General features: G+C 43.7%; 1 protein-coding gene across 1 annotated transcript; it reads right to left on the bottom strand.

The window, feature by feature from the left end:
* Window positions 1–98: 98 nt before the first annotated feature.
* Window positions 99–22,431, bottom strand: LOC136678264 (BMP-binding endothelial regulator protein-like). Its single transcript, XM_066656248.1, has 14 exons — window positions 21,916–22,431; window positions 20,215–20,300; window positions 15,743–15,842; window positions 14,172–14,254; window positions 12,237–12,327; window positions 11,242–11,324; window positions 9,586–9,685; window positions 8,465–8,709; window positions 8,049–8,153; window positions 4,815–4,860; window positions 3,828–4,154; window positions 2,696–3,032; window positions 1,749–1,879; window positions 99–1,254 (listed from the first exon to the last, which is right to left on the bottom strand). The coding sequence occupies exons 1-14, from the start codon at window positions 22,007–22,009 to the stop codon at window positions 1,073–1,075; spliced, it is 2,010 nt and encodes a 669-aa protein (XP_066512345.1). The 5' UTR covers window positions 22,010–22,431; the 3' UTR covers window positions 99–1,072.
* Between the last annotated feature and the right edge of the window lie 286 nt (window positions 22,432–22,717).

The following is a 22,717-nucleotide window of genomic DNA, read 5'->3' as shown; positions in this document are numbered from 1 at the left end:
TGAATCTTTTCCATTTTCCACAAAGACAGACAGAAATCTGAGCAGAATGTTTCCAATAACTCATTTAAAGTGAATAATTATTTTATTATTTATGCCTTTAAAAGCTTATCGACAACATCAGGTATCAAGTTGTGCCACGCTATAAATAAGGGAAGCCAATATGAAGATTTGGCAATTTCTTGTTTTTTTTTCTTTGTTTTGCCACCATAGGGGCAAATGCTAAACTTTGGCCCCTCTCTGCTGCAACATAACCTGAATAAAGTCCTGGGATCTTGCCACTCCTGTAGAATGCTGTTCAGGGCTAAAACATTCACAAGAGAGAAACTGCCTTGAGACACAGCAGCAGAAGGTAAAGGAGCCATTTTGTTCCTTTGAGAGGCTACAGGTCCTTAATGCTGTTTATAAATAATTGCTTACCAGTCAAGTAAAAAAAGACATTATTCACACACACTCACACACACACACACACACACAGTTGAGCATTTGCAAATGCACACACAAAAATACACAGTACATTTCCCTGTGAGCTCTCGACAGCCATGTCACATCTTGTTTCTCTTCCAGCATAAACAAAATAAAACAACAAATCTAAATAAACAAATACATAAATAATTCCCTTTAACTCAATATGAATAAAATTAACATTTTTTATCATTCCTTTTCCAAGTTGGTCTGATGTTCCCTGTTGGTTTATACACACACCCCTCATCGTCAGAGCTCAGTGAACAGTTGACGTCTTCCCTGTAGTTTGAGGTTCTACGTTGTTCAGAAGCTAGTTACCATTATCATCCTGGGATTATGCTTCGACCCACGCCGACAACTGCTCACGTGACACACGTGCGTATTAGGTTAGCGGTGACGTGGCGTGACGTGACTAGTTCCCTCTGACCTTTATTCGTAGAAATGAGCTGAGGCCCCTGCGCTCTCGGTCTGTGTAGTGAGCTGGAGCTCAAAGACCGCGGTGTCCTGTCCCAAACCTCACACTTAGGAAGGTCACGAATCTCTGGTTCATTCAAGGCATGAGCACTAGAGTTAGTCTTTGGCCTGCGGCGCCTTCAGCAACCTACGAGGGTCATCGTCCAGGGCAGGATGTGGGCTTGATGCAGCGACCCTGGTTGAGGATTAGATTTGCTGGACAGTGGCAGCCGGCCACACAGGGCTTGAGGCACGGCCCGATCTCGTTCCAGTTGTCGCAGGTTTTGGTGCAGCCGGGACCACACGTGTCATAGACTGCGCCGTGTTTACATTGGGTAGCTGGAAAGAAAGACACACCAGTTCGGTCATTGTAACAACATGGAGCACTGGGACACGTTTCATTCAACAGGACTCGGGTATTACTTGCACATCATAAAATCTGTGTTCAAATCAATCACATGACCATGGGATTAAATACATAGGTTGGGATCTACACTAAATGCTAGGGGAGGACTTAATAACCACTGCTTTTAAAGCAACACTAGGTAAGATTTGTGTAATTCACTTTTACAGCACTGTCATGAAATCAAGGGCGAGGAAAAGGTCCCTACCCTTCTCAAAATAGTTACATAGTGCAGGTTCTACAGTGCTGAGCCCCGAGTAACAACGGCTCTCCTTATTACATTTCAGTGAATCGTCACGATGATTTTAAAACTGTATTTTTTAATTTAAGGCAAAAATACTACGCAGTGTAAGTTACGAAACATTCACGAATAGGTGACGTCAAGAAAGGTGAAAAGAGAAGATACAGCATACTGTCGGTTATTACTCACTTATGCAAGACTGCTCTGGTTTCCAAAGCACAGGCGCTCCTTCCCTTTCACAGGCTCGACTGTAGGCGATGAAGGACTCACAGTAGCAGTTTTTATGCACTGGGCACTCGCACATGTCTGTCACACATGACCTGCACACAGAGGTCACACTCATTCATCAATGTTTGTGCATAATCAGACCTCTTTTCAGACATTAAAGAATGCTGTACAAAGGAAGCCATTAGTAAATATAATGTACATGTCCAAAACTCAGGGCGGCACAGTGGCGCAGCAGGTTAGTGTCGCAGTCACACAGCTCCAGGGGCCTGGAGGTTGTGGGTTCGATTCCCGCTCCGAGTGACTGTCTGTGAGGAGTGTGGTGTGTTCTCCCTGTGTCTGCGTGGGTTTCCTCCGGGTGACTGTCTGTGATGAGTGTGGTGTGTTCTCCCTGTGTCTATGTGGGTTTCCTCTGGGTGCTCCGGTTTCCTCCCACAGTCCAACGTTGGTAGATGGATTGGTGACTCAAAAGTGTCTGTAGGTGTGAGTGAATGTGTGTGTGTCTGTGTTGCCCTGTGAAGGTCTGGTGCCCCCTCCAGGGTGTATTCCTGTCTTGCGCCCAATGATTCCAGGTAGGCTCCAGACCCACCGCGACCCTGAACTGGATAAGGGTTACAGATAATGGATGAATGAATGTCCAAAACTCAGGAGTTCATTTGTAGATATGCAGCTTACATCTTCACAGAAATACACTCTCAATAAAATTAAAATTCTGGAAAATTTAAAAACAAAGTGTGGCAGTATCTATTAGAAATGATCCTCAGTGTAGGTTTATTCTGTGGAAAACAGTATATTGTGCTTGGAACATTTAGGGAACAAGGGCGACATCTAGTGCTCACTACAAGCAAGTGTGCACAATATTTTGGAAGCTTTATGCATGCTCTGCAAATTAAAACGTGAACAGTACTCACCTGTAAAAGGAGGTGAAGTCCACCACAGAGTGGCACTTTTGGAACTCCCAGGATTTGAGTTTGTGACAGGCCCTGTGCGCTCGGAGCTTTACTTTCACAGATGCGGGACAAAGGTATGGCACAGGTCTGCGGGGCGGCTGCTCACACACCTCGTTACCGTCCACGCGCCAGGACTCGGCAAACTCGTCCACGTCAAACTTAAACTGGCCATCGCCACCCATGGTGTCGTCCCGCTTGTGGCCGTTGTAGTTACCGCAGAGGCCGCAGAGCCGTCCCTTCAAGTGAGGCGCAGCTACCACCTCCACCAAGCTGTCTCCATCCCACGTGATTTCCAGACCTGAGTCAATCAGTCAGAGATGGAGAGGCAATGTTGAATCATATGTAATCAAGCCTGTCATCGCTGTTTAGACTGATATTCAGATTTAAGTGAATTAACACGGGTGTCCTCACACGCACTGCACATTTTGTGGGAATTTCTGGCACTGGCAGTTCTCCAGACATTTTTATTAATGAATTGATTCCTTGAATGCAAGATTAGGGACTAAGAACCACTTGCTTCTCACCAGGGTAGAGCAGATAAATTCATTAGAGGATCGATCTTCGTGTAATAATATTGTTGCTAAGTGTTTTCTTTAAGCAGACTTTGTAAATGTTATAGTCTTGAGTCATGAATTCAGTGTTTATTGTTCTATGAAACAAAATCAGTCTTAGATTGAGACACAGGAACTACTTTTCCATTCACAGTCATCTTCCATTCCTCACACACGTGCACACACACACACACACACACCCAGACAGATTGATTGCTCTCATCTAATGGTGGAAAGAATGCAAAGCATTGTTATTGGAGCTATTTCACTCCATTAAACCCTGTCAGTTTATTTAAAGAAGCATTAAGTAATTTTTTACAACCAAGAAGTAGAAATATGTGATTTTGCTGCACTCCCTAAGTGCCCCAGTTTACGCTCCATAGAGCAGGTCCCCCACATGGGGGCAGCCATGTCTTAAAACAGAATCTCTGATGCAGCTATACCGCTTGGTGTCTGTATGTCATATATAATGTCCATGGCACTGGAATCAGGAAAATCACTGTTATCACACATCCACCCTGCGAAGGAATGCGGCACCTCACCTACGATAGTGGTGAGCTTGAGCAGGTATCCGTCAAGGTCGATGTGCACGCCCGTGCTGTGGAAGGGCAGGGCGATGCGTGTGCCGTTCTGTCGGACGGTCAGATGTTGGTGTAAGCTGACGGTGAGGCCGGACATGCGCAGCTCCACTGACTTGGTCCAGGAAAAGGAGCGAGTACGCCTTGCGTCATTTTTCACCAGCACCGTGAAGCTGTCCGCCACCGAGCAGTCCTTTGTCAGCACATATTCACACGTGCCCTGGAAGTTAAACGTGCGCCCGTCGAAAGTGTTGTAGTGGGGGTCGCCAAAAACAGTGCACACGCCTGGTTCTGAGGAGGGGGGTATGGAGAGAGGAAGCCATCATGGTGGTGAAATGTCAACTTCCTTTTTACCCCTTAGAAGATGAATTAACCGTAGCAACAACAAAAGCATGATGTAATTTGAAACTTATAAGTCTCCCTCAGAGCTCACTGAGAACTTCTGTTGAACATGCCTTCAATCCACAGCACATTCGAGTTTAGGAAATAGACTTAAACTGTGCTGATTTACTTAAGTTATGTTCATTTGGAACCACTAACTTGCAGGTAATCTCTATAAATATTTAATTTTAATGATATTAAACTACACTTAATTACAATTCATGGGTCTTTTACCACATTTCTAGTACAATTTAAATATATTTATATTCTTTGTGTAGTATTAGTCATATACTACTGATGTATTGAGGTATTGTAACTTACTGGTCCATATTTTTCAGTCTGTGTTTGTATGAGTGACGTTTTATTTTATATTTTATTAATGATTAAGGCAATAAATTGAATGTGTTTTTGAGTTCAGGAGCAGCTCAGAGAAATACACGTCAGTTGTATTAGAAGAGTGGCAAAAATAAATAACTATGGAAAGTGTACTCAGTATACTTTAAATGTGACTTAATATAATTTAAAAGTCAAAAACATGAAGAGAAGCCAAGTGAATGTAAACTTACTCACTTTCAGTGCAAACAGGACAGCAGCCAGTCCGGTTCAGTATCTTATTCTGGGAGGAACATATAAACACAATCAGAGCTTAATCCTTTACTCATGAGGCAAACAAAAGCTGGTTTGTCTTCCCTTCTACTGTTATGTATCCTGTAATGTTCTGTAACCGCTTATCCAGTTCAGGGTCACGTGGGTCAGGAGCCTACCTGGAATCATTGGGCGTGTCAGCCCATTGGGAATACACCCTGGAGGGGGCGCCAGTCCTTCACAGCGCGACACACACTCACACATTCACTCACACACTCACACCTACGGACACTTTTTGAGTCACCAATCCACCTACCAAAACCACCAAAGTTTTTGCACCTGGAGGAAACCCATGTGGACACAGGGAGAACACACCACACTCCTCACAGACAGTCACCCGGAGGAAACCCACGCAGACACAGGGAGAACACACCACACTTCTCACAGACAGTCACACGGAGGAAACCCACGCAGACACAGGGAGAACACACCACACTCCTCACAGACAGTCACACGGAGGAAACCCACGCAGACACAGAGAGAACACACCACACTCCACACAGTCATTCACCTGGAGGAAACCCACACAGACACAGTGAGAACACACCACACTCCTCACAGACAGCAAATTCACCCGTGTTAAATTAACACTATTAGTGATGAATTAGCTGTGTTACGCCACTGTGCCGTCCTCATGTTCATTTTAATATAAAATATTGGCAACAGCAGCAGGTGTAAGATATGCACAAAATGGCACACAAAGGTCTAACTCCTGCTGATTTCTCTATGACAAACATGGACAGAAACTAAGACCAGCTACTCTGAACTGATTGAATTAATGAGCTAAAGCAGACAAAGGCCAACACTGAATGCAGGTGTCTCTGAGATACTAGGAAGGATAGGGTTAAACCGAGAGCAAAAAACAGACAAACAGACATTGTGTCTCAGTGAGGGAATGGAACAGGGCAGATTGTTTCAAGTGCCATCAGAAGTACACATCAAAGGTTTCACCCCCTCATCTACCTTGCACCCTCAGGGCAAAATACACCCCCCCCAACAACACACACACACACACACACACACACACACACACACACACACACACACACACACACAAAATGCCATACTCTCATCCAGAACCCCAGTCAATTCAGAGCACACAAAGCCCTGCGGTTTTAGAGACTGGCTTCTTGAGTCTAAATATAGGGTTCTGTTTCTTCAGTGTCACTCAAACAGGAGGTAAACTAGTCTAAAGTCAAAGTTAAAGGCTCTTCCTGCTGTCTGGCAGCCTCCCAAACCAGTCACAGGCGCATGATGGGAAATAGTTTGCTTAATTGTCATGTGAAAAGTGAGCACCATATATTTGAGCACAAAGGTATTAATGTGAGCAAGAAATGTACGTATTCCTAAGTCATTATCTATCACATGATATGATTTACAGCAAACACAGTGAACTAATTTTGTCATAATAAATTATCACAGAACATATACATTCAAGTATATATTGCTCAACTCTATATAAAAAGCCAGTGTGCATTTCCAACTAAGGCCATGTAGTAGGATCCCCCTTATGACAAATAAATTACAGCCACAGAGAGAGTAAATCACCACCCTGAGAATGCCACACAGGTAGATATTTAAAATGCTGATTAGCCACAGCCCATAATTCTCCTGAGAAGCTGAAGTGAGTGGACATGGACAGCTGGTCAGGGATAGACGTAAAAAGTGAAGACACTAGTGGAAAGAGTCATGTTTCAAGGCTGTACGATACGGGTATCATATTGGGATTGCATTCCCACATTGTCATTTCAGAATGCTCTGAGATATGACAAAGGCCAAGGGTTTGGAGTTTCCCTGTACTGTGGTCAAAGAGGGGATTAAAAGTCATTATCAAACTGTGTGAATGGCATCAGGATCATCTTTGACACTGGAGGGCATCTGGATTACCCGGGTTCATGAGTGGAATACCAATTCATATGTTACAGTCGTACTGTGAGCGCACTATTGCTCATTCTGTTGTCGTTACTGAACATTTCTTAACGGGACTGAACAACATAGAGGATTATCTAAGCAACCATGGGGTAAAGCAGTACTTACACATACTAAGTTTATAGTTCGTTTTCATGCTCATAAATACCCTCAATAAGGCCTTGATTAAAAAAGATCAAGATGATTCATTCATTCATTATCTGTAAGCGCTTATCCAGTTCAGGGTCGTGGTGGGTCCAGAGCCTACTTGGAATCATTGGGCACAAGGCAGGAATACACCCTGGAGGGGGCACCAGTCCTTCACAGAGCAACACACACACACACTTACGGACACTTTAGAGTCGCCAATCCATCTACCAACGTGTGCTTTTGGAGCGTGGTAGGAAACCGGAGCACACGGAGGAAACCCATGCAGACACAGGGAGAACACACCACACTCCTCACAGACAGTCACCCGGAGGAAACCCACGCAGACACAGGGAGAACACACCACACTCCTCACAGACAGTCACCCGGAGGAAACCCACGCAGACACAGGGAGAACACACCACACTCCTCACAGACAGTCACCCGGAGGAAACCCACGCAGACACAGGGAGAACACACTACACTCCTCACAGACAGTCACCCGGAGGAAACCCACGCAGACACAGAGAGAACACACCACACACCTCAGAGACAGTCACCCGGAGGAAACCCACACAGACACAGGGAGAACACACCACACTCCTCACAGACAGTCACCCGGAGGAAACCCACGCAGACACAGAGAGAACACACCACACACCTCAGAGACAGTCACCCGGAGGAAACCCACGCAGACACAGGGAGAACACACCACACTCCTCATAGACAGTCACCCGGAGGAAACCCACACAGACACAGGGAGAACACACCACACTCCTCACAGACAGTCACCCGGAGGAAACCCACGCAGACACAGAGAGAACACACCACACACCTCAGAGACAGTCACCCGGAGGAAACCCACACAGACACAGGGAGAACACACCACACTCCCCACAGACAGTCACCCGAGCGGGCCTCCAACCCACTACCTGCTGCACCACCGTGCTGCCCTGATCAAGATGACACTTACGTAAATAGAATAAAAAATCAACACCAATTCCTCATCCTCGGATGTTTACGATTCACTTATATGTGACACACTGAGTCAGAGAAGAGCTGTAGTTGGTGTTAGGTGCCTGAAGTGTGTGTTCGGTGTCTCACCGGAGGGCAGCTGGTCACTGGCACACAATGCTTGGGCTGACACTCTATGTTCCCTTTCACACAGGTGCACAGTGTACAGTTCAGCGATGACCATCTATCACCATCCTAACAGGGCAAACACATCCGGGATTAATAAAGCGCTATAGGTTTAAGGCTAAAGATTCAAGCTGTGTTCCCTGCATTAATCTAATCATCCATCCAGCCATACATTTAACAGTACATTATTAATCCAGCCACATATTCATATACATACTTTCATTCATTTAAATATCTAAAAGTTTATCTAATGCATACATCCATTTTCCCATTCAAATATTTATTACCTCTTTCCATCTAACTGTGTAATTTGCCTATTCATGTATATGCCCACCATCCATCCATCCATCCAGTGAACTGAGTCATCTGTTGTGTCTCACCCTGTAGATTTTGTTCTTGACTCTGCAGTACTTCACGTCCTCCGTCTTCAGGTAGGAGAGACACTCTGGGCAGCAGGCTTCACCATGGCAGCTTCCCGCTGGAGAACAGCGCTTTCTGCACACCACTGTGGAGTTCAGGCAGGTGCACATTGTGCAGTTATCAAAGCCGAAAGACGTGCTGTTTTCATAGACCTCACTGTGGAACAGGCAGCTGCCCAGAGAGAGGTCAAACACTTTCCTCTGACCTGGACGAGACAGAAATAAAGACACCGTCAGTGAATTCTGGGAATAGGATTTTTTTTTTACAGGTTACAGAAGTGTAGATGTTTTTTTAAAGTTTGTATTAGAACGGAATGAGCTGTTAACAGGTTCATAAGCAGAAACAGGAGTATTTTAGTTTCTTTTAAATGAGGTTAAAATGAGCATAATAAAGAAGAGACCTGCTTGACATATAATCATTCATTCATTATCTGTAACCCTTATCCAGTTCAGGGTCGCGGTGGGTCCAGAGCCTACCTGAAATCATTGGGCACAAGGCGGGAATACACCCTGGAGGGGGCACCAGTCCTTCACAGGGCAACACACACACTCACACACACACACACACTCGGACACATTTGAGTCACCAATCCACCTACCAACGTGTGTTTTTGGACTGTGGGAGAAAACCGGAGCACCTGGAGGAAACCGACACAGACACAGGGAGAACACACCACATTCCTCACAGACAGTCACCCGGAGGAAACCCACACAGACACAGAGAGAACACACCACACTCCTCACAGACAGTCACCCGGAGGAAACCCACGCAGACACAGGGAGAAGACACCACACTCCTCACAGACAGTCACCCGGAGGAAACCCACACAGACACAGAGAGAACACACCACACTCCTCACAGATAGTCACCCGGAGTATATGTCTAAGTATATGACAAATTAGTTTTATTCTGTAAGTCAACTGGTAAAACACGAAATCACTTCAGTGATGATTATTTTTATTCACGACAATTACATGATATTATTATTCGGTGAGACTATTTAAATAGGGAAAAGTCTTTAAAATAAATTAACCATTACATCTCAGTGGGTGTTGTTTGAACGGACTGTGAGCAAACTTACCCTGACACCTGGGGCAGCAGTGGCCTGGGGGTGTATGGCTCAGATGAGATGGGCAAGAGAGAACCGGACACACTTTCCTATGACACATTGTTCGGCCTCCCTGAGTTAAAAAAAAAAAAGACAAACAGGACAATGAATAAAAACAAATGGTGTTTCCGCATTAGGGAGAATTAACATGTCCACTTTAGTGTAGGATCCAGGCTGCTCTGGGAGATTTACAGGTCTCAGGCATGCACGCAACTAATGACAACTGCCAGCCCCATTCATCAGAGAAGGAAGCATCACAGAGGACAGAGACACTGATACTCGTGTAGCTTTTAACCAAGAACTGCCTCAAAAAAAAACAAAGTCGAACAGTTCACAGTGAGGTCAACCATAAATTAAACTTTTTGAAGGGTGTGTGAACAAAGATTAGCTCGGTGTGTGTTCTGAGTGAGTTTCTGCGGCACATGCCTCTAAATATCACTCAATAACTCAATATAATATCAATTTGTTCTATATGTGTGTGGGGGTAGGTGAGTATAAGTGGTAGTAGAGTTCTCAAAGATCAGAAGAGTGGACTAATTAAATACTATTAGATTAGAAGGGTTGTGGGGGGTCCGGAACCTACACAGAATCACTGGGCGCTAGGCAGGAACACACCCTGGGGGTGGGTGGGGGACAGGTCCTTCACAGGGTGACACACACTCACACATTCACTCACACCGATGGACAGTAGCTAATCCATCTACCAATGTGTGTTTTGGACAGCGGGAGGAAACCCACGTGGACACTCACCCATAGCAGGGCTCGAACCCACAACCCCAGGACCCTGGAGCTGTGCGACGGTGACACTACCTGCCACCGTGCCGCCCCATACCACAGATGAACTGTCCTTATCTCAGGGACTGCCGAAATAAATTAATTAGTGTTCCCTGATTTTTGCAAAACATTGTAAATGATAAGGGATATATTTATTATGCCGTATCAAGATAACGTATTAAAACAAACATTGTGTTAGTGAGTGTAGTATTTTCAGGTATGCCCACCACAGCAGTGTGTGAGGCAGTGGATACCATCTGTACAGGAATGTCAGGGCTGGAGGTGGGGTGGATGACTCATATGAACCCATGTATAGGGTTATAACACTGCCATCATTAAAATGACCAAACAAAGCCACGGAGAATATAAACCAAAGTCTCCAGAGAGCAGGAACCAACATCCAAAATAAGCCCTCTGTTTGGACAGCTTTCCAGAGTCCTACAATACTGGCCCAACACACACACACACACACACACACACGTACATACATTCACATGTGCCTTTTATAACCGCTAACTCTGTAATTGACTGGGAAGTGCAGTAAAGGCTCTAATGTGTTTATATTCAAAGTTTATTTATTGTTAAAAGGTGGTGAGACAAGCCCAGTGGCTCCCCAGAGAGTCAAAGACAAACCCATTAGAGTCACACGCAGCTCAGCCAACCACTTCAAAACTCATCCTAAAAGATGTAAGGCTGGGAGCAAGCCATTGCCTACTCCACAACATTAAGCACAGCAGATTTCTAAAATTGTAACTTTACGTAGGAAGGAATAACCAGTCTTAATTGTGAAGGAGAGTTGATTGAATATGAGCACTCATGTATTCTGTGGTGGATGTAACCAGAAGAGATACTCACAGTGCATGTGCATTGGATGCACGGTTTCCCCTCAGGCTGGAACTCCTCTTTTTCTTTATAAAGGCGCCCCTCAAAGATACAGCCTGAGCACAAGAAAGGCATTAAAAATGAGGGAAAAATATATGGATATTGAAACTAACACCCTTCTTTCTTTAATATAATATAAAATATAACATAGATAGTATAATATAACCCACGCAGACACGGGGAGAACTACACCACACTCCTCACAGACAGTCACCCGGAGGAAACCCACACAGACACAGAGAGAACACACCACACACCACACTCCTCACAGACAGTCTCCCGGAGGAAACCCACGCAGACACAGAGAGAACACACCACACTCCTCACAAACAGTCACCCGGAGGAAACCCACACAGACACAGAGAGAACACACCACACTCCTCACAGACAGTCACACGGAGGAAACCCACACAGACTCAGGGAGAACACACCACACTCCTCACAGTCACCCGGAGGAAACCCACACAGACACAGAGAGAACACACCACACACCACACTCCTCACAGACAGTCACCCGGAGGAAACCCACGCAGACATAGAGAGAACACACCACACTCCTCACAGACAGTCACCCGGAGGAAACCCACACAGACACAGAGAGAACACACCACACTCCTCACAGATAGTCACCCGGAGGAAACCCACACAGACACAGGGAGAACACACCACACTCCTCACAGACAGTCACCCGGAGGAAATCCACGCAGACACAGAGAGAACACACCACACTCCTCACAGACAGTCACCCGGAGCGGGAATAGAACCCACAACCTCCAGGTCCCTGGAGCTGTGTAACTGCGACACTACCTGCTGCACCACCGTGTCGCCCATCATGATAATATTTTAATATTAGATTCATTGCTGTTTCTAACTAATTGATGGTGGCTACTCAAATATTTGTGAGGAGTATTAGGGGGGTTAATCCTGCACGCTGATATGTACATATACATGCACAAATACCAACTCACTTGGACAAGAGGGGCAGCACTTTTTGGGATGGATCTTGGGATTCTTGCAGGGAACCACACACTGCATTTCTGCCTCGGTGATTACACCTTCCTGTCCCAAACACAAAAACATCAAGCTGTTACAAACTGAACGGCCACATCCTTCTTCAATCCTGGATTTCCCTGCTTACGTCCAACTGATTCAGTGGACTTGTCTGGGTAAGAAGGTTTCAGTACCTTTTTGGACACCACAAAAAAAGTATAAAACAACTGTTAATGGTAAAGAAACACACTAAATGTATTAAAGAGTGTAGGATTACTTTCATGAATACAACATCCACTGTGTTAGGAAACAGAGATGAGCTGATTGTCCAAGTAAACATCTTAAAACTGTGGCTACAGGTGGAGATGGAGATGCTGAGACTTTCCCAACTACTTTCTCTACTACTAAAGTCTCAAGCCTTTAAAGTTACACTACGTTGTATTTGTACAATACATTTTCAGCTTCAAAACAATTGTAATGCTTCAATGAGCTGTAACAGGGAGAATAGAACCTCTGCTGTGGCTACTCCAGGCTCAGCGCTGCAACTGCAGTTTCTTCTGGTGGAGGGTAGGACAGTGCTCTACAAGGGAAATTACACTCTGTGGCTGTAGGGGGAGCCCATGAGCATATATACCAAATCTTACCCAATGATCCTTTAATGGAGAAGCCCTTGGTCATTGGACTTATTGGTATTTGGCAGAGATTGTACATCTCTAGGCTAATTTGACCTTTTTCAATGTATCCTTATGGCAGGGCTTATATAATGAGCAGTATTAATATAATATTTAATGTGCTCAGCAGAAATCTCTCAGAATGCAGTCTCTCAGAATGCAAGGAGAGTGTTGAAATATTTAAACGGTGAAAGTGAATTTTAATTTTTCTTAGCTGAATCACTCACTCTGTGGCTACATGAGCGGGGCCCTTTGCCCATGACTTATTGACACTCGTGCCACAGCTGAGCATTTTCATACTGGCCTAAGCTCTTCTCTTTCAGTTTGGATCCTTAATGTTTTTGGAATCCACTCGGAAGTTTGCCCACACACCTGTGTTCTCCCCAAAGGCCAGACCTTTGCTGTGGCTGTGAAGCATGAAATAAGACAGCTTTGTGGCAGAGATGTGTGTGTGTGTGTGTGTGTGTGGAAATCGGGGACCCAGATGTGCAGAAGGAACAGCCAAGTTCACCTGTTTACCCGCTGCAAGGCAATAAGCTATAAATCTGTCCTCAGTCTCTCCTTCTGCACTTAACTAACACTCTTTGAGAAGGTCACTGAGTGGGATGCTGAAGAGGTAACTCCAGGCCAAACCACATTCAGTTCTTACTAAAACAGACACATCTGATCTAATAAATCAAATGCTTCCTATTCTGTAATCCGATTGGCTGAGCCAGGTTCACAGTGACGGGTTGGGTGCCTAAATGTGACACACAGCTTCATGTAACTTATTGCTTTATGTAATTTGATGTTAATATTGTGAAAGGGTTGCACAGTACACATCCAAGTCAAAAGAATGTGGATGTTGGGTCAGATTTGTTGTACCCTCTTCCAGACGTTACATAGTGCAGTTTCTGCAGCGCTGAGCCCAGATGCTCCTTATTACAGGTCCGTGAATCATCACAATAATTTTGAAGCTCTCATTTTAATATTTGAAAATATTACATAATGTTTACATTTCAAATGTTCATTAAAAATGTGTTTTAAACATTAGGTATGAACCTAATACCTTAATAAACAATGATCTAGGAACAAAATCCTCCTGCTAAAGCTCCGAGATGTTTGACAGGTTCACGGGTGAGCTCACTGCTCTAATTTACTCATCAATCTTCAGAACATTCTCAAACCACAGATTAATCACAGAGACAAGGCCCTCTCTAAACCCTAATACAGCAAAAACGGTCACATGAAATATTACTTCACCTGACATCGACGTGTGATGCATGGCTTGGTGGGAGTAGTCCAGGAATATGAGCTATTATAGGCTTTCCCTTCCAGCTGACAACCTGGAGAGAGAGAGAGAGAGAGAGAGAGAGAGAGAGAGAGAGAGAGAGAGAGAGAGAGAGAGAGAGAGATTAATTCAGATTCTGAAAAGCATCCCACTGATCTCAGTGAATTTGTCCTGCATAGTTTGAATAGACAACACATTAAGTCACTACTGTGTGGATGGAAACTCTACCCCAAGTTAAAGTCTGTGGTTTACCGTAAGCCCTTTGAAAGAGGTGAACCATGGGACAGAAGGCAAAGCCTGCCCTCCGTCCTATCGACCCCTTCGCCCTAATTTTACGCGTCTGTATTAAAACAAATTCAACATGGCCCCAAATGAAAGGAACCAGCATGGAACCGCGAGTTCTGGAGGGAACGCAGGAACAACACAAAAGATGACGGCTTGGGATTTTCCATTCAAAACTAACAAAAAGTGCTCTGACATAAAACAAAACAAAAAAAAGCCAGGCATGTTTAATAAACCTTGGCTCATAAAATAAAAAGAGAGACAGGGGGAGAGAGTGAGAAAGAAAGAGAGAGAGAGAGAGAGAGAGAGAGAGAGAAAGAAGCAGATCACAAAAAAACAAAGCCTTATACCCCTGCTGTGAAGCTACAACTCTAGTCTAAAGTGACCCCAGCTAAACTTGCGTTTCCTCTCTTTCTGACAAGAGCGTACGGGCCAAACCAGCACTGAAGCAGCGCAGACCTCATAAAAAAGAGGATTTTATTACTGTGCTCCATAAACCCAAGCTGCACCCAAGACTCCAATTCTCAACCAGCAACAGCAGCTGCTGGGTCCCTACGTGGATAGCAGGACTCTTTTAGCACACACACATGCCCTTTTTCTCATACACAAAAGACCTTTATGTCCACGGAGCAGATCTCTGCGCTTGAAGCCGAAGAGTGAGTTGCTCGGTTTGGAGCGCTGCTCTGATCAGGTACTCGTAAAGAAAGGAGTCACTCATGGCCGTGTGTTTTCTGATTTTGCAACATGTCTGGACTAAAATCACTGTAATGCACAAACTCTGGAGGCTGGCTGCCTTGTGGTAAGAGAAATGAGACAGCAACTGAAAAGGCAGACTGGGCATACACCCAGGACAGACTGTGTATTTATGGGTATTTATACAGAAATATAGTCCTACAGTCAAAAAAACGTATTTATTAATGTTTTTAAAATATAAAACAAAAAAATACTCGTGGGTGCAATGTTTTTATTTCAGTGGCTTCATGTGTCTCAACTAATTACACCCTAGAATCAAAACTATCGGTTCTATAACGCTCACTGCTAAAATGGTGTCTACTTCACTGTTATTTTGCAAGTCGTAGGAAATCTGTCATAAAAAGTAATGAAGTGAAAAAAAAAACGTTAATTGATCTGTCCACGAAAAACAATCACAGATACAATGTTGGCAAACACCTTTAGAAACAGTGTTGAATAATAGCACAGTACAAACAAGGCCTTATGTCTGTCATTGGTTTTTATTGTGAGTGTCTTTTGTCTTCTTCACCTTTACATCTTTCACAACAGGCTCCAGTCTGCTTTACAACCAGAGCGCAATCCTCTGCCACTAGAGGGCACTTCTCCTGCTTGCAATCTGCTTTTCCATCCTGAAAAGAGAGAGAGAGAGAGAGAGAGAGAGAGAGAGAGAGAGAGAGAGAGAGAGAGAGAGAGAGTATTTTTTGAGTAAATTTTAACATTTGATTTGATTAAAAAAAAAAGGCAGGCCTGAAAAAGTGAAGGGAAAATGGATATTTTCGGGGGGAAAAATTCAATAGCTTACTCTCAATGAGAGAGAAACAGAAAATTATGCTGAGCAAGAGGAGCAGTCTGGAGCAAGATTAGAGAGAGAAAAAAGAAGAGAAAGAAATCCATCAAGGAGATGGAAGGCTGGGGTGTGGATGAGGTAGAAAAGAGAGCAGACAACCAAAGGGCAGGGTTAGAAATCTGAAGAAACGATCCAAACTCCAGCTCAGACCACTTTGTTTTCCTGCTGATGCTGTCAGAAGAAAAACCTCATATCTCCAAAACGATATGTCCATGAATGGTCCATTAACATTCACATATTTTACAAAATATTTTTTAAATTATATTTAAAGAAATTCAATGTGTTACATTTGTAGATTAAGGGCTAAGCACCACTTAATGGCCCTCCATGAATATTTCACATTATTGTAGTTACTGACAGATATAAGTATGAATTAAAATGAAAACAGTAGCTTAATTTGCTTTAAAACTGACAATTTTATTAAATTGACGTAAAAACCCGAGCTCGCTACGGAAATTCTCGAACGCGACCGTGACGTCACTGGTGGACAACAGCCGAACAACGCCGCGGTAAAACACCGTTATGACTGACTGTTATGACAGTATCTAGCTAAATAACCAACATTATTCATGACAATAGCCTAGCAATAAGCTAAACTCAAATGTAGAGGTACCGTTATTCTTGTAAATGTGATCGAAGTCGAACTCGAATTCATCCGACACTATAAACCTCCGTAATGCAGCTACGTAGCCGAGTATAATCTGAGACACCGAGTTTAGCGAGTCAAGCTAACGTTAACTAACACCAACTAAAACAGGCGAAGTGAGTGTCCTTACCCTGTTTACCTCCATGTTACAGAGGCTCTTGAACACCTTTCGTTGGTGTCCTTACATGCCCATATTGTTGGAAAAGCGCCAGTGAAATGAGCTACAGATAACGGAGTGAGCGGATGGTCCTTTCCAAAGTGTCCGTTTAAAGTGGACAGATTTAGTCCATTTTCTGGATATTTTGGGATCTTTGGGCCATTTGTTCACAGATGTCCCACTGTACATTGAATGATTGCAGCCAAAAACAACACAGAGTTTAGAGTTTCCGAACACCGTTGGGGGGGGGGGGGGGGGGGGGACCAACGGTCTTTTAAACCTTATTCCTTCAATTAGTAAGAAATAACATGTTTTCTGACGATCAATAAACACAAGTTAGGAACTCAGATTCCACTGTATATGTTTGACACTTTCATAGAGCTGGTGCTTAGCCTTTAATGACTTTGGCCCGACTGCCTCTGTCAGTCGATTTGAACCAAATTTGTGTCAAATCTCTCCAAGGTCAGAGGAACAGCTCGAGCTGATAAATGTCCCAGGCAGCGGATTACAGGCTCAGTCAGAGAAGAGAGGAACTATCAGCTTACAACACAGCCAGCAACATCCCACCCTCCATTGATTTCCTTTCATAAAGTTAGACTCTACCGTAAGTCAATACAAGGAATTCATTAAGCCGTCACGTCGCCTCGGAGAGATGACAGCAGAAGACGAAGGCGGAAAACTCGAGAGTCCCTCAGAGACCCGTCGTCACCCGGTCTCTTTGACACTAACACTGCTTTCCCCCACATACCCGGCCGGGCTCAAATCGCACTCTAATACAGTCTAATCGTGTCAAAGACACACTGTTAGACTGGGGAGCTTGTACATTGTAGTGACTGTGGTTTCCCCTTGACCTTCTTTAGTTTGTGTGAAAGGCTGTGGCCTCTTCAGAGTGGCTCCTAGTACTTGCTCACTCTTTCTCTCCACACAATAAAAGCACTTCCCTTCTCCATTGTTACCTTACTGTACTCATAAAAGTCCAGCAAACCACAATGAATCCACAGTCAAGAACAAAGCTATTGTAATATCGTCACTGTCCAGTGAAAAACATGTATCTGTATTTGTGTGGACTTTAACTTTACTCGTCATTTAAACACTTTAAACAGTTTTCATGTTGTGTAAACACAATACAAATGTTCTAAAACTACGTAGTGAAATAATTTTAGAGAAATTATTTTAATAAAATCTTTTTACATTGACTTCCCTTTAAATTTACGAATGTTTTTTTCCCTCCAAAAGTTCCAAAGTATATGTTAAGCCTTGCCAGAAACTTAGCAACGGTAAGGGATGGACAAACACCCTATTTACACCATTCGTTTCAGAAGAAATGACAGGATAAGCGTATGAAATAGCCGATGGACAGTTATTTGATTCATCGGTGATAGATCCAGCACGGGAATTTTGGCACGTGAACCTCAGGACTTCAGAAAAGCCTGTGTCAGACATGCCACGCTCTTGTCCTGAAATTCCTGGTTGTAGATTTAGGGTTTGGGCATTAGCTTGTGTTTGCCCACCTGTGTTTTTTCCCCACTCAGTCATTAGCAGTAAGTGATGTGGACCGTAGGGACCTTTCTGAAAAAGGGCAAAGGTCAGAGGAGATTAAACTCGGAGCCCCCCGAAAGCTCTCTACATGAAGACTCCAGTCTCGGTCTGAGAGACGAGGTCTGGCAAACAGTTTCTGTACCTCATATAGAGAAAATCATAGATGAAACTACATTTCTGATCTGAGATTAGTTGTCGTTATTCTAGTGAGAGTGAGGGGCATTGTCTGATATGTGGGCCATGTCTTACAATAAGAGCGAGCAATATGGCAATAACCGTAACACTAGAACACATCTTCATGATATATATGTTTATGACGTATTCTGATGGAACACAAATGAGTACTATTTTCGGTATGAACCACTTACAAAGGCACAGATATTTTTTAACCAGTTACTAGCTATTCATTGATTGGCTCTTGATACTTGGTCTAAATCCACACTACACCAATGTTCTCAGTGTCAGAAAGACAGATGACTACTATTAAACACGCTGAAAACCACAATATGACACACTATACGTCAGTAATATAACATAAGAGACTTTAAAACTGATATGTAGACGTGCCAAAACAAGCTCATAAGTGTCTGTTGCTTTTCCCTCACGGTCTGAGGGAAAGTCTCAGAACTCTTAAGAGCATTTGTCCTCTCATGGCCCCAGTTAATGCCCCTGCCCTTGCCTTCTGACCCCTAACCTTTCTCTAAAAACATGCAGGTCATGACCTACACACATAAGCAGAGACTGTGCCGCTGCCCTCATCAGCACAGTCTTGAGAGAAACTTTTCACAGCATGTGCGCAGATCAGGGATCAGTAGACGCTGGCACATGTTGCTGATGAAAGCGGTGCCTTACTGATTAAGCACAAATTATTTTGTTTTATTATTACACTGACTAATATTTTATAGCTTAAAAAATTGCTCTTTTTCAAGTAGACTTGACACACCCCCCCGTATAGAAGCAGGATTTGGAGATACTGTATAAAGCTTGGTTATGACAGTGAGTATAGTGCTGCATTGCAATTAAATCAAAATAAAATGTGTTATTTAATAAAAGCAGCCCATTTCTGCTGGAATATTTCTGCAAGGCTGTTTGCATTCAAACATCAAACATCGCCTGCATTCACCCAAGAAGTGTGGAGTGTTGTTCTGAACCCCCACCCCTCTGCTTCACAACACCTTGCCTTTATACCAATCCAGCCGACACTTAGTTCTGGGCAGGTTGGCATTAGGCCCATGTGCGACTGCAACACAGATTCTCATTCTATTGATTAATGCCAAGGTGCCATGGACTGAATGGTTAAAGCTGTCTGTCTGCAAAATGAATGCCTATTTTATTCAATTCTAATCAGAAACTAATTAGACAAGGTGCTTCTGTGCTTTACCACTGTGTAAATGCAGGACAGTCGGAGGAGGTGGAAGAAAGACTGAAGCTGCTGTGCTGCTCACTGGTCGGCCATTAGAAGATATTTTAATGGGGTCTCGTACTCCGCGCCACAGCGTCTCTCCGGCCAGAGGGAGGCAGATTAAAGGAGGGCTGTGACCCGCAGCAGAAGGCCAGGGGCAGATTAGATAAGGCCAGGGGTAAAACTCACTTAGACCTCTATCAGAGGAGTCTGTCACACCTCAGGAGATTCTCAACAAGAGAGAGAGAGTGTGTGTGCTGGGTGGGAGCAGGAAAGAAGATGTGATTGAGAGATGTGACAGAGAGAGAATGAATACCACTGCCGAGTTGATTTTCATGCTACACAAATGGGATAGCATTAACTAGCACATGTGTTGAAAGACGGGTGGAAATAATTCTGTAGTTTCTCACCAGACACACACAGGAGATGCAGGGGTTGTCTGTGATATTGGGGATGTGAAGTACCTCTCCTTCATTATCACAGCTCGCCTCAGTACCTGCGAAAACACACACTTTTCTTATAAACCCGGAATAAATAAGTGTCTTGAACAGTTTGGTTTCCTTATATTTCCGTATATTTTCATATATATCTATCTTTTTTCATAAATGGTTAGAGAACCTTAGCCCATTAGCCAAAAAAAACCTTAAGTTTTATAAATCTGGAGTAAATTTACTCCAAATTTATAAAACTTAAGGTTTTTAAAAGCTTTGTTTTGTGAAAAACAGTAACAGAGCAATCTATAAATACACCAAACATAGTAAGAGAACCCAGGTGTGACAGTAATAGCTGCTCGTTAGCCATTTTTGCGGCTTTATTTCATTGTTTACAGCTACATACACCTCGGTTTTGTTCGGGTTTTCCCGCTCAAGCTCGCTCTCCTCGAGCAGAACTGTCACGCGCGTCAGTGTGGAGTTTAAATATTAACGGACGAAACGGATGAAACAACGTTCGATTTTATCATCAGAGTAAAAAAAATGGACAAAACGAGTTCATAGCTATTTCAGAGAGAGCTACACTGAGTTAGTGAGAGATTCACCTGCTCCTTAACTCAATTTAAAACGTTAGAGGTGACAAAATGATCGCTTTTACTTCGGATTTACGGAAGATTTTGTTATAAACGGGTCCAGTAAACGTGCTTACGTCATGCACTCCATTAAACAAAAAGCAAATAAGAGCCCAACCCAGTTCAGTAATGTTTATTTCAGTTAAGTTCAAATTAATGTGATTTTACAACGTTTGGAAACGTCACCTGCAACACTTGAGATAAATGATTTATCGCTCTACATTAACGTGTTACGTGTTTTTTTTTTTAATTATAAAAATTATGTAGGAAAACTTCCTTGTGTTAGTATCCACGTTGAAATTTTCAGAATGATTTATCTCTAGTTCAGTTCGACTGAATTCTGTACAGTTGTATTCATACGTATTTGTTATACATTGTTCCAGAGCCACAGAAATACAGAGAGGACTGGGAACACAGGAAATAAGACAGGGGAGGTGAGAAAATATTTTAAAGGTTTTTAGAAATTGCAGTGGAAATGTGCAATTTTTCAATATAAGAATTAGTCGTTGTACATTCAGATAACAAAGGTAAATGTACAAAAATCAACAGTAGATTTTCCAATCAAAAAGCGTCTATAAGCTGTGATATCTGAAATTTGCTTCTTTATTTTTGCCCATCTGTCTAAAAAACTTGAAGACCCTGGTCAAATTATATTTTGTTGAAACGTTAGTTCAGAAATGGACACAGACTTGGCATTTATATTTTTCTATTAATCATCTATGTAAAGAAACGTACAAGATATAATATGTCTATTTCAAATTTGCCATAAATTCTGCGTACCACTTGTAGTTTGGCAGTAAAACGCTTCGCTTTTGGCGCTATCATTGGAGCTGGTGTAGTGTGTGGTTTTGGAGGCTGCCATCGCTGCGGCACCGGTGGTAATGACCGAGTGATGGAGAAGTCTCTGTCTCTCTGTCTCTCTCTCTCTCTCTCTCTCTCTCTCTCTCTTTCTCTCTGTCTCTCTCTCTCTCTCTCTCTCTCTCTCTCTCTCTCTCTCTCTCTCTCTCTCTCACACACACACACACACACACACACACATCTCGCTTACCTGTGATTAAAGGTGAGATCCTCCGCGGGGTGTGCAGCACTAACAGCACGAACAAAACCCAGCAGGGGGCTTTAGTGGGCGGACACTTAGCCATCAAGACGCGCTGGTCATAAAACGTGGAGGGCAAAAATAGAAAAGAGAAAAAAAAAAGAAAGAAAGAATGCCAGAAAAAGAAAAAAAAACGAGAACGAAAAAGGAGAGAATAAACCCACTTTTCCAATAAGAAAAAGTGGTAGAGGAAGCGATTGCGGTTAAAATCCAATCAGTCTCGAGCGGCCGGAAGGGTCGGTGCCGGTAAATGGAGCTCTGCTCTCACTCATCATCGCGCAGCGCTCGCGGATTCCTCCGGTTGCTCCGCCGCGTAAATATCCTCAGACGTCCATCCACGAGGGCGCGCGCGCGCACTCGTCCTATAACACACCGGCGCGGTCACGCTCAGCCTCGCGACTGGGTGTGCAACTTCTGTCGGCACCAAGGTATAACTGCTACTGCAGCTACCACTGTCTCCTGCTTCTAACACTGCGGCTAATTCTGCTGCTCTCGCTTTCCTCTCCGCCCCAGTTAAACATTCGCGCGACGCAGGACCCTCCTCCTAGCGCTCAGATACACCAACCCCCCCCCCACCCCCCCAACCCTACTCTACACACACACACACACACACACACCTCTTCTGCTTCTGCACACAGTAAGCACACTTCACACATACTCAGTAAATCAATCAATCAATCAATCTATCTATCTATCTATCTATCTATCTATCTATCTATCTATCTATCTATCTATCTATCTATCTATCGTATAC

Source organism: Hoplias malabaricus, chromosome Y, assembly GCF_029633855.1.
Source record: "Hoplias malabaricus isolate fHopMal1 chromosome Y, fHopMal1.hap1, whole genome shotgun sequence".
In the NCBI taxonomy this organism is placed as follows: Eukaryota; Metazoa; Chordata; class Actinopteri; order Characiformes; family Erythrinidae; genus Hoplias; species Hoplias malabaricus.
This window is presented reverse-complemented; position numbering and strand designations above follow the sequence as displayed.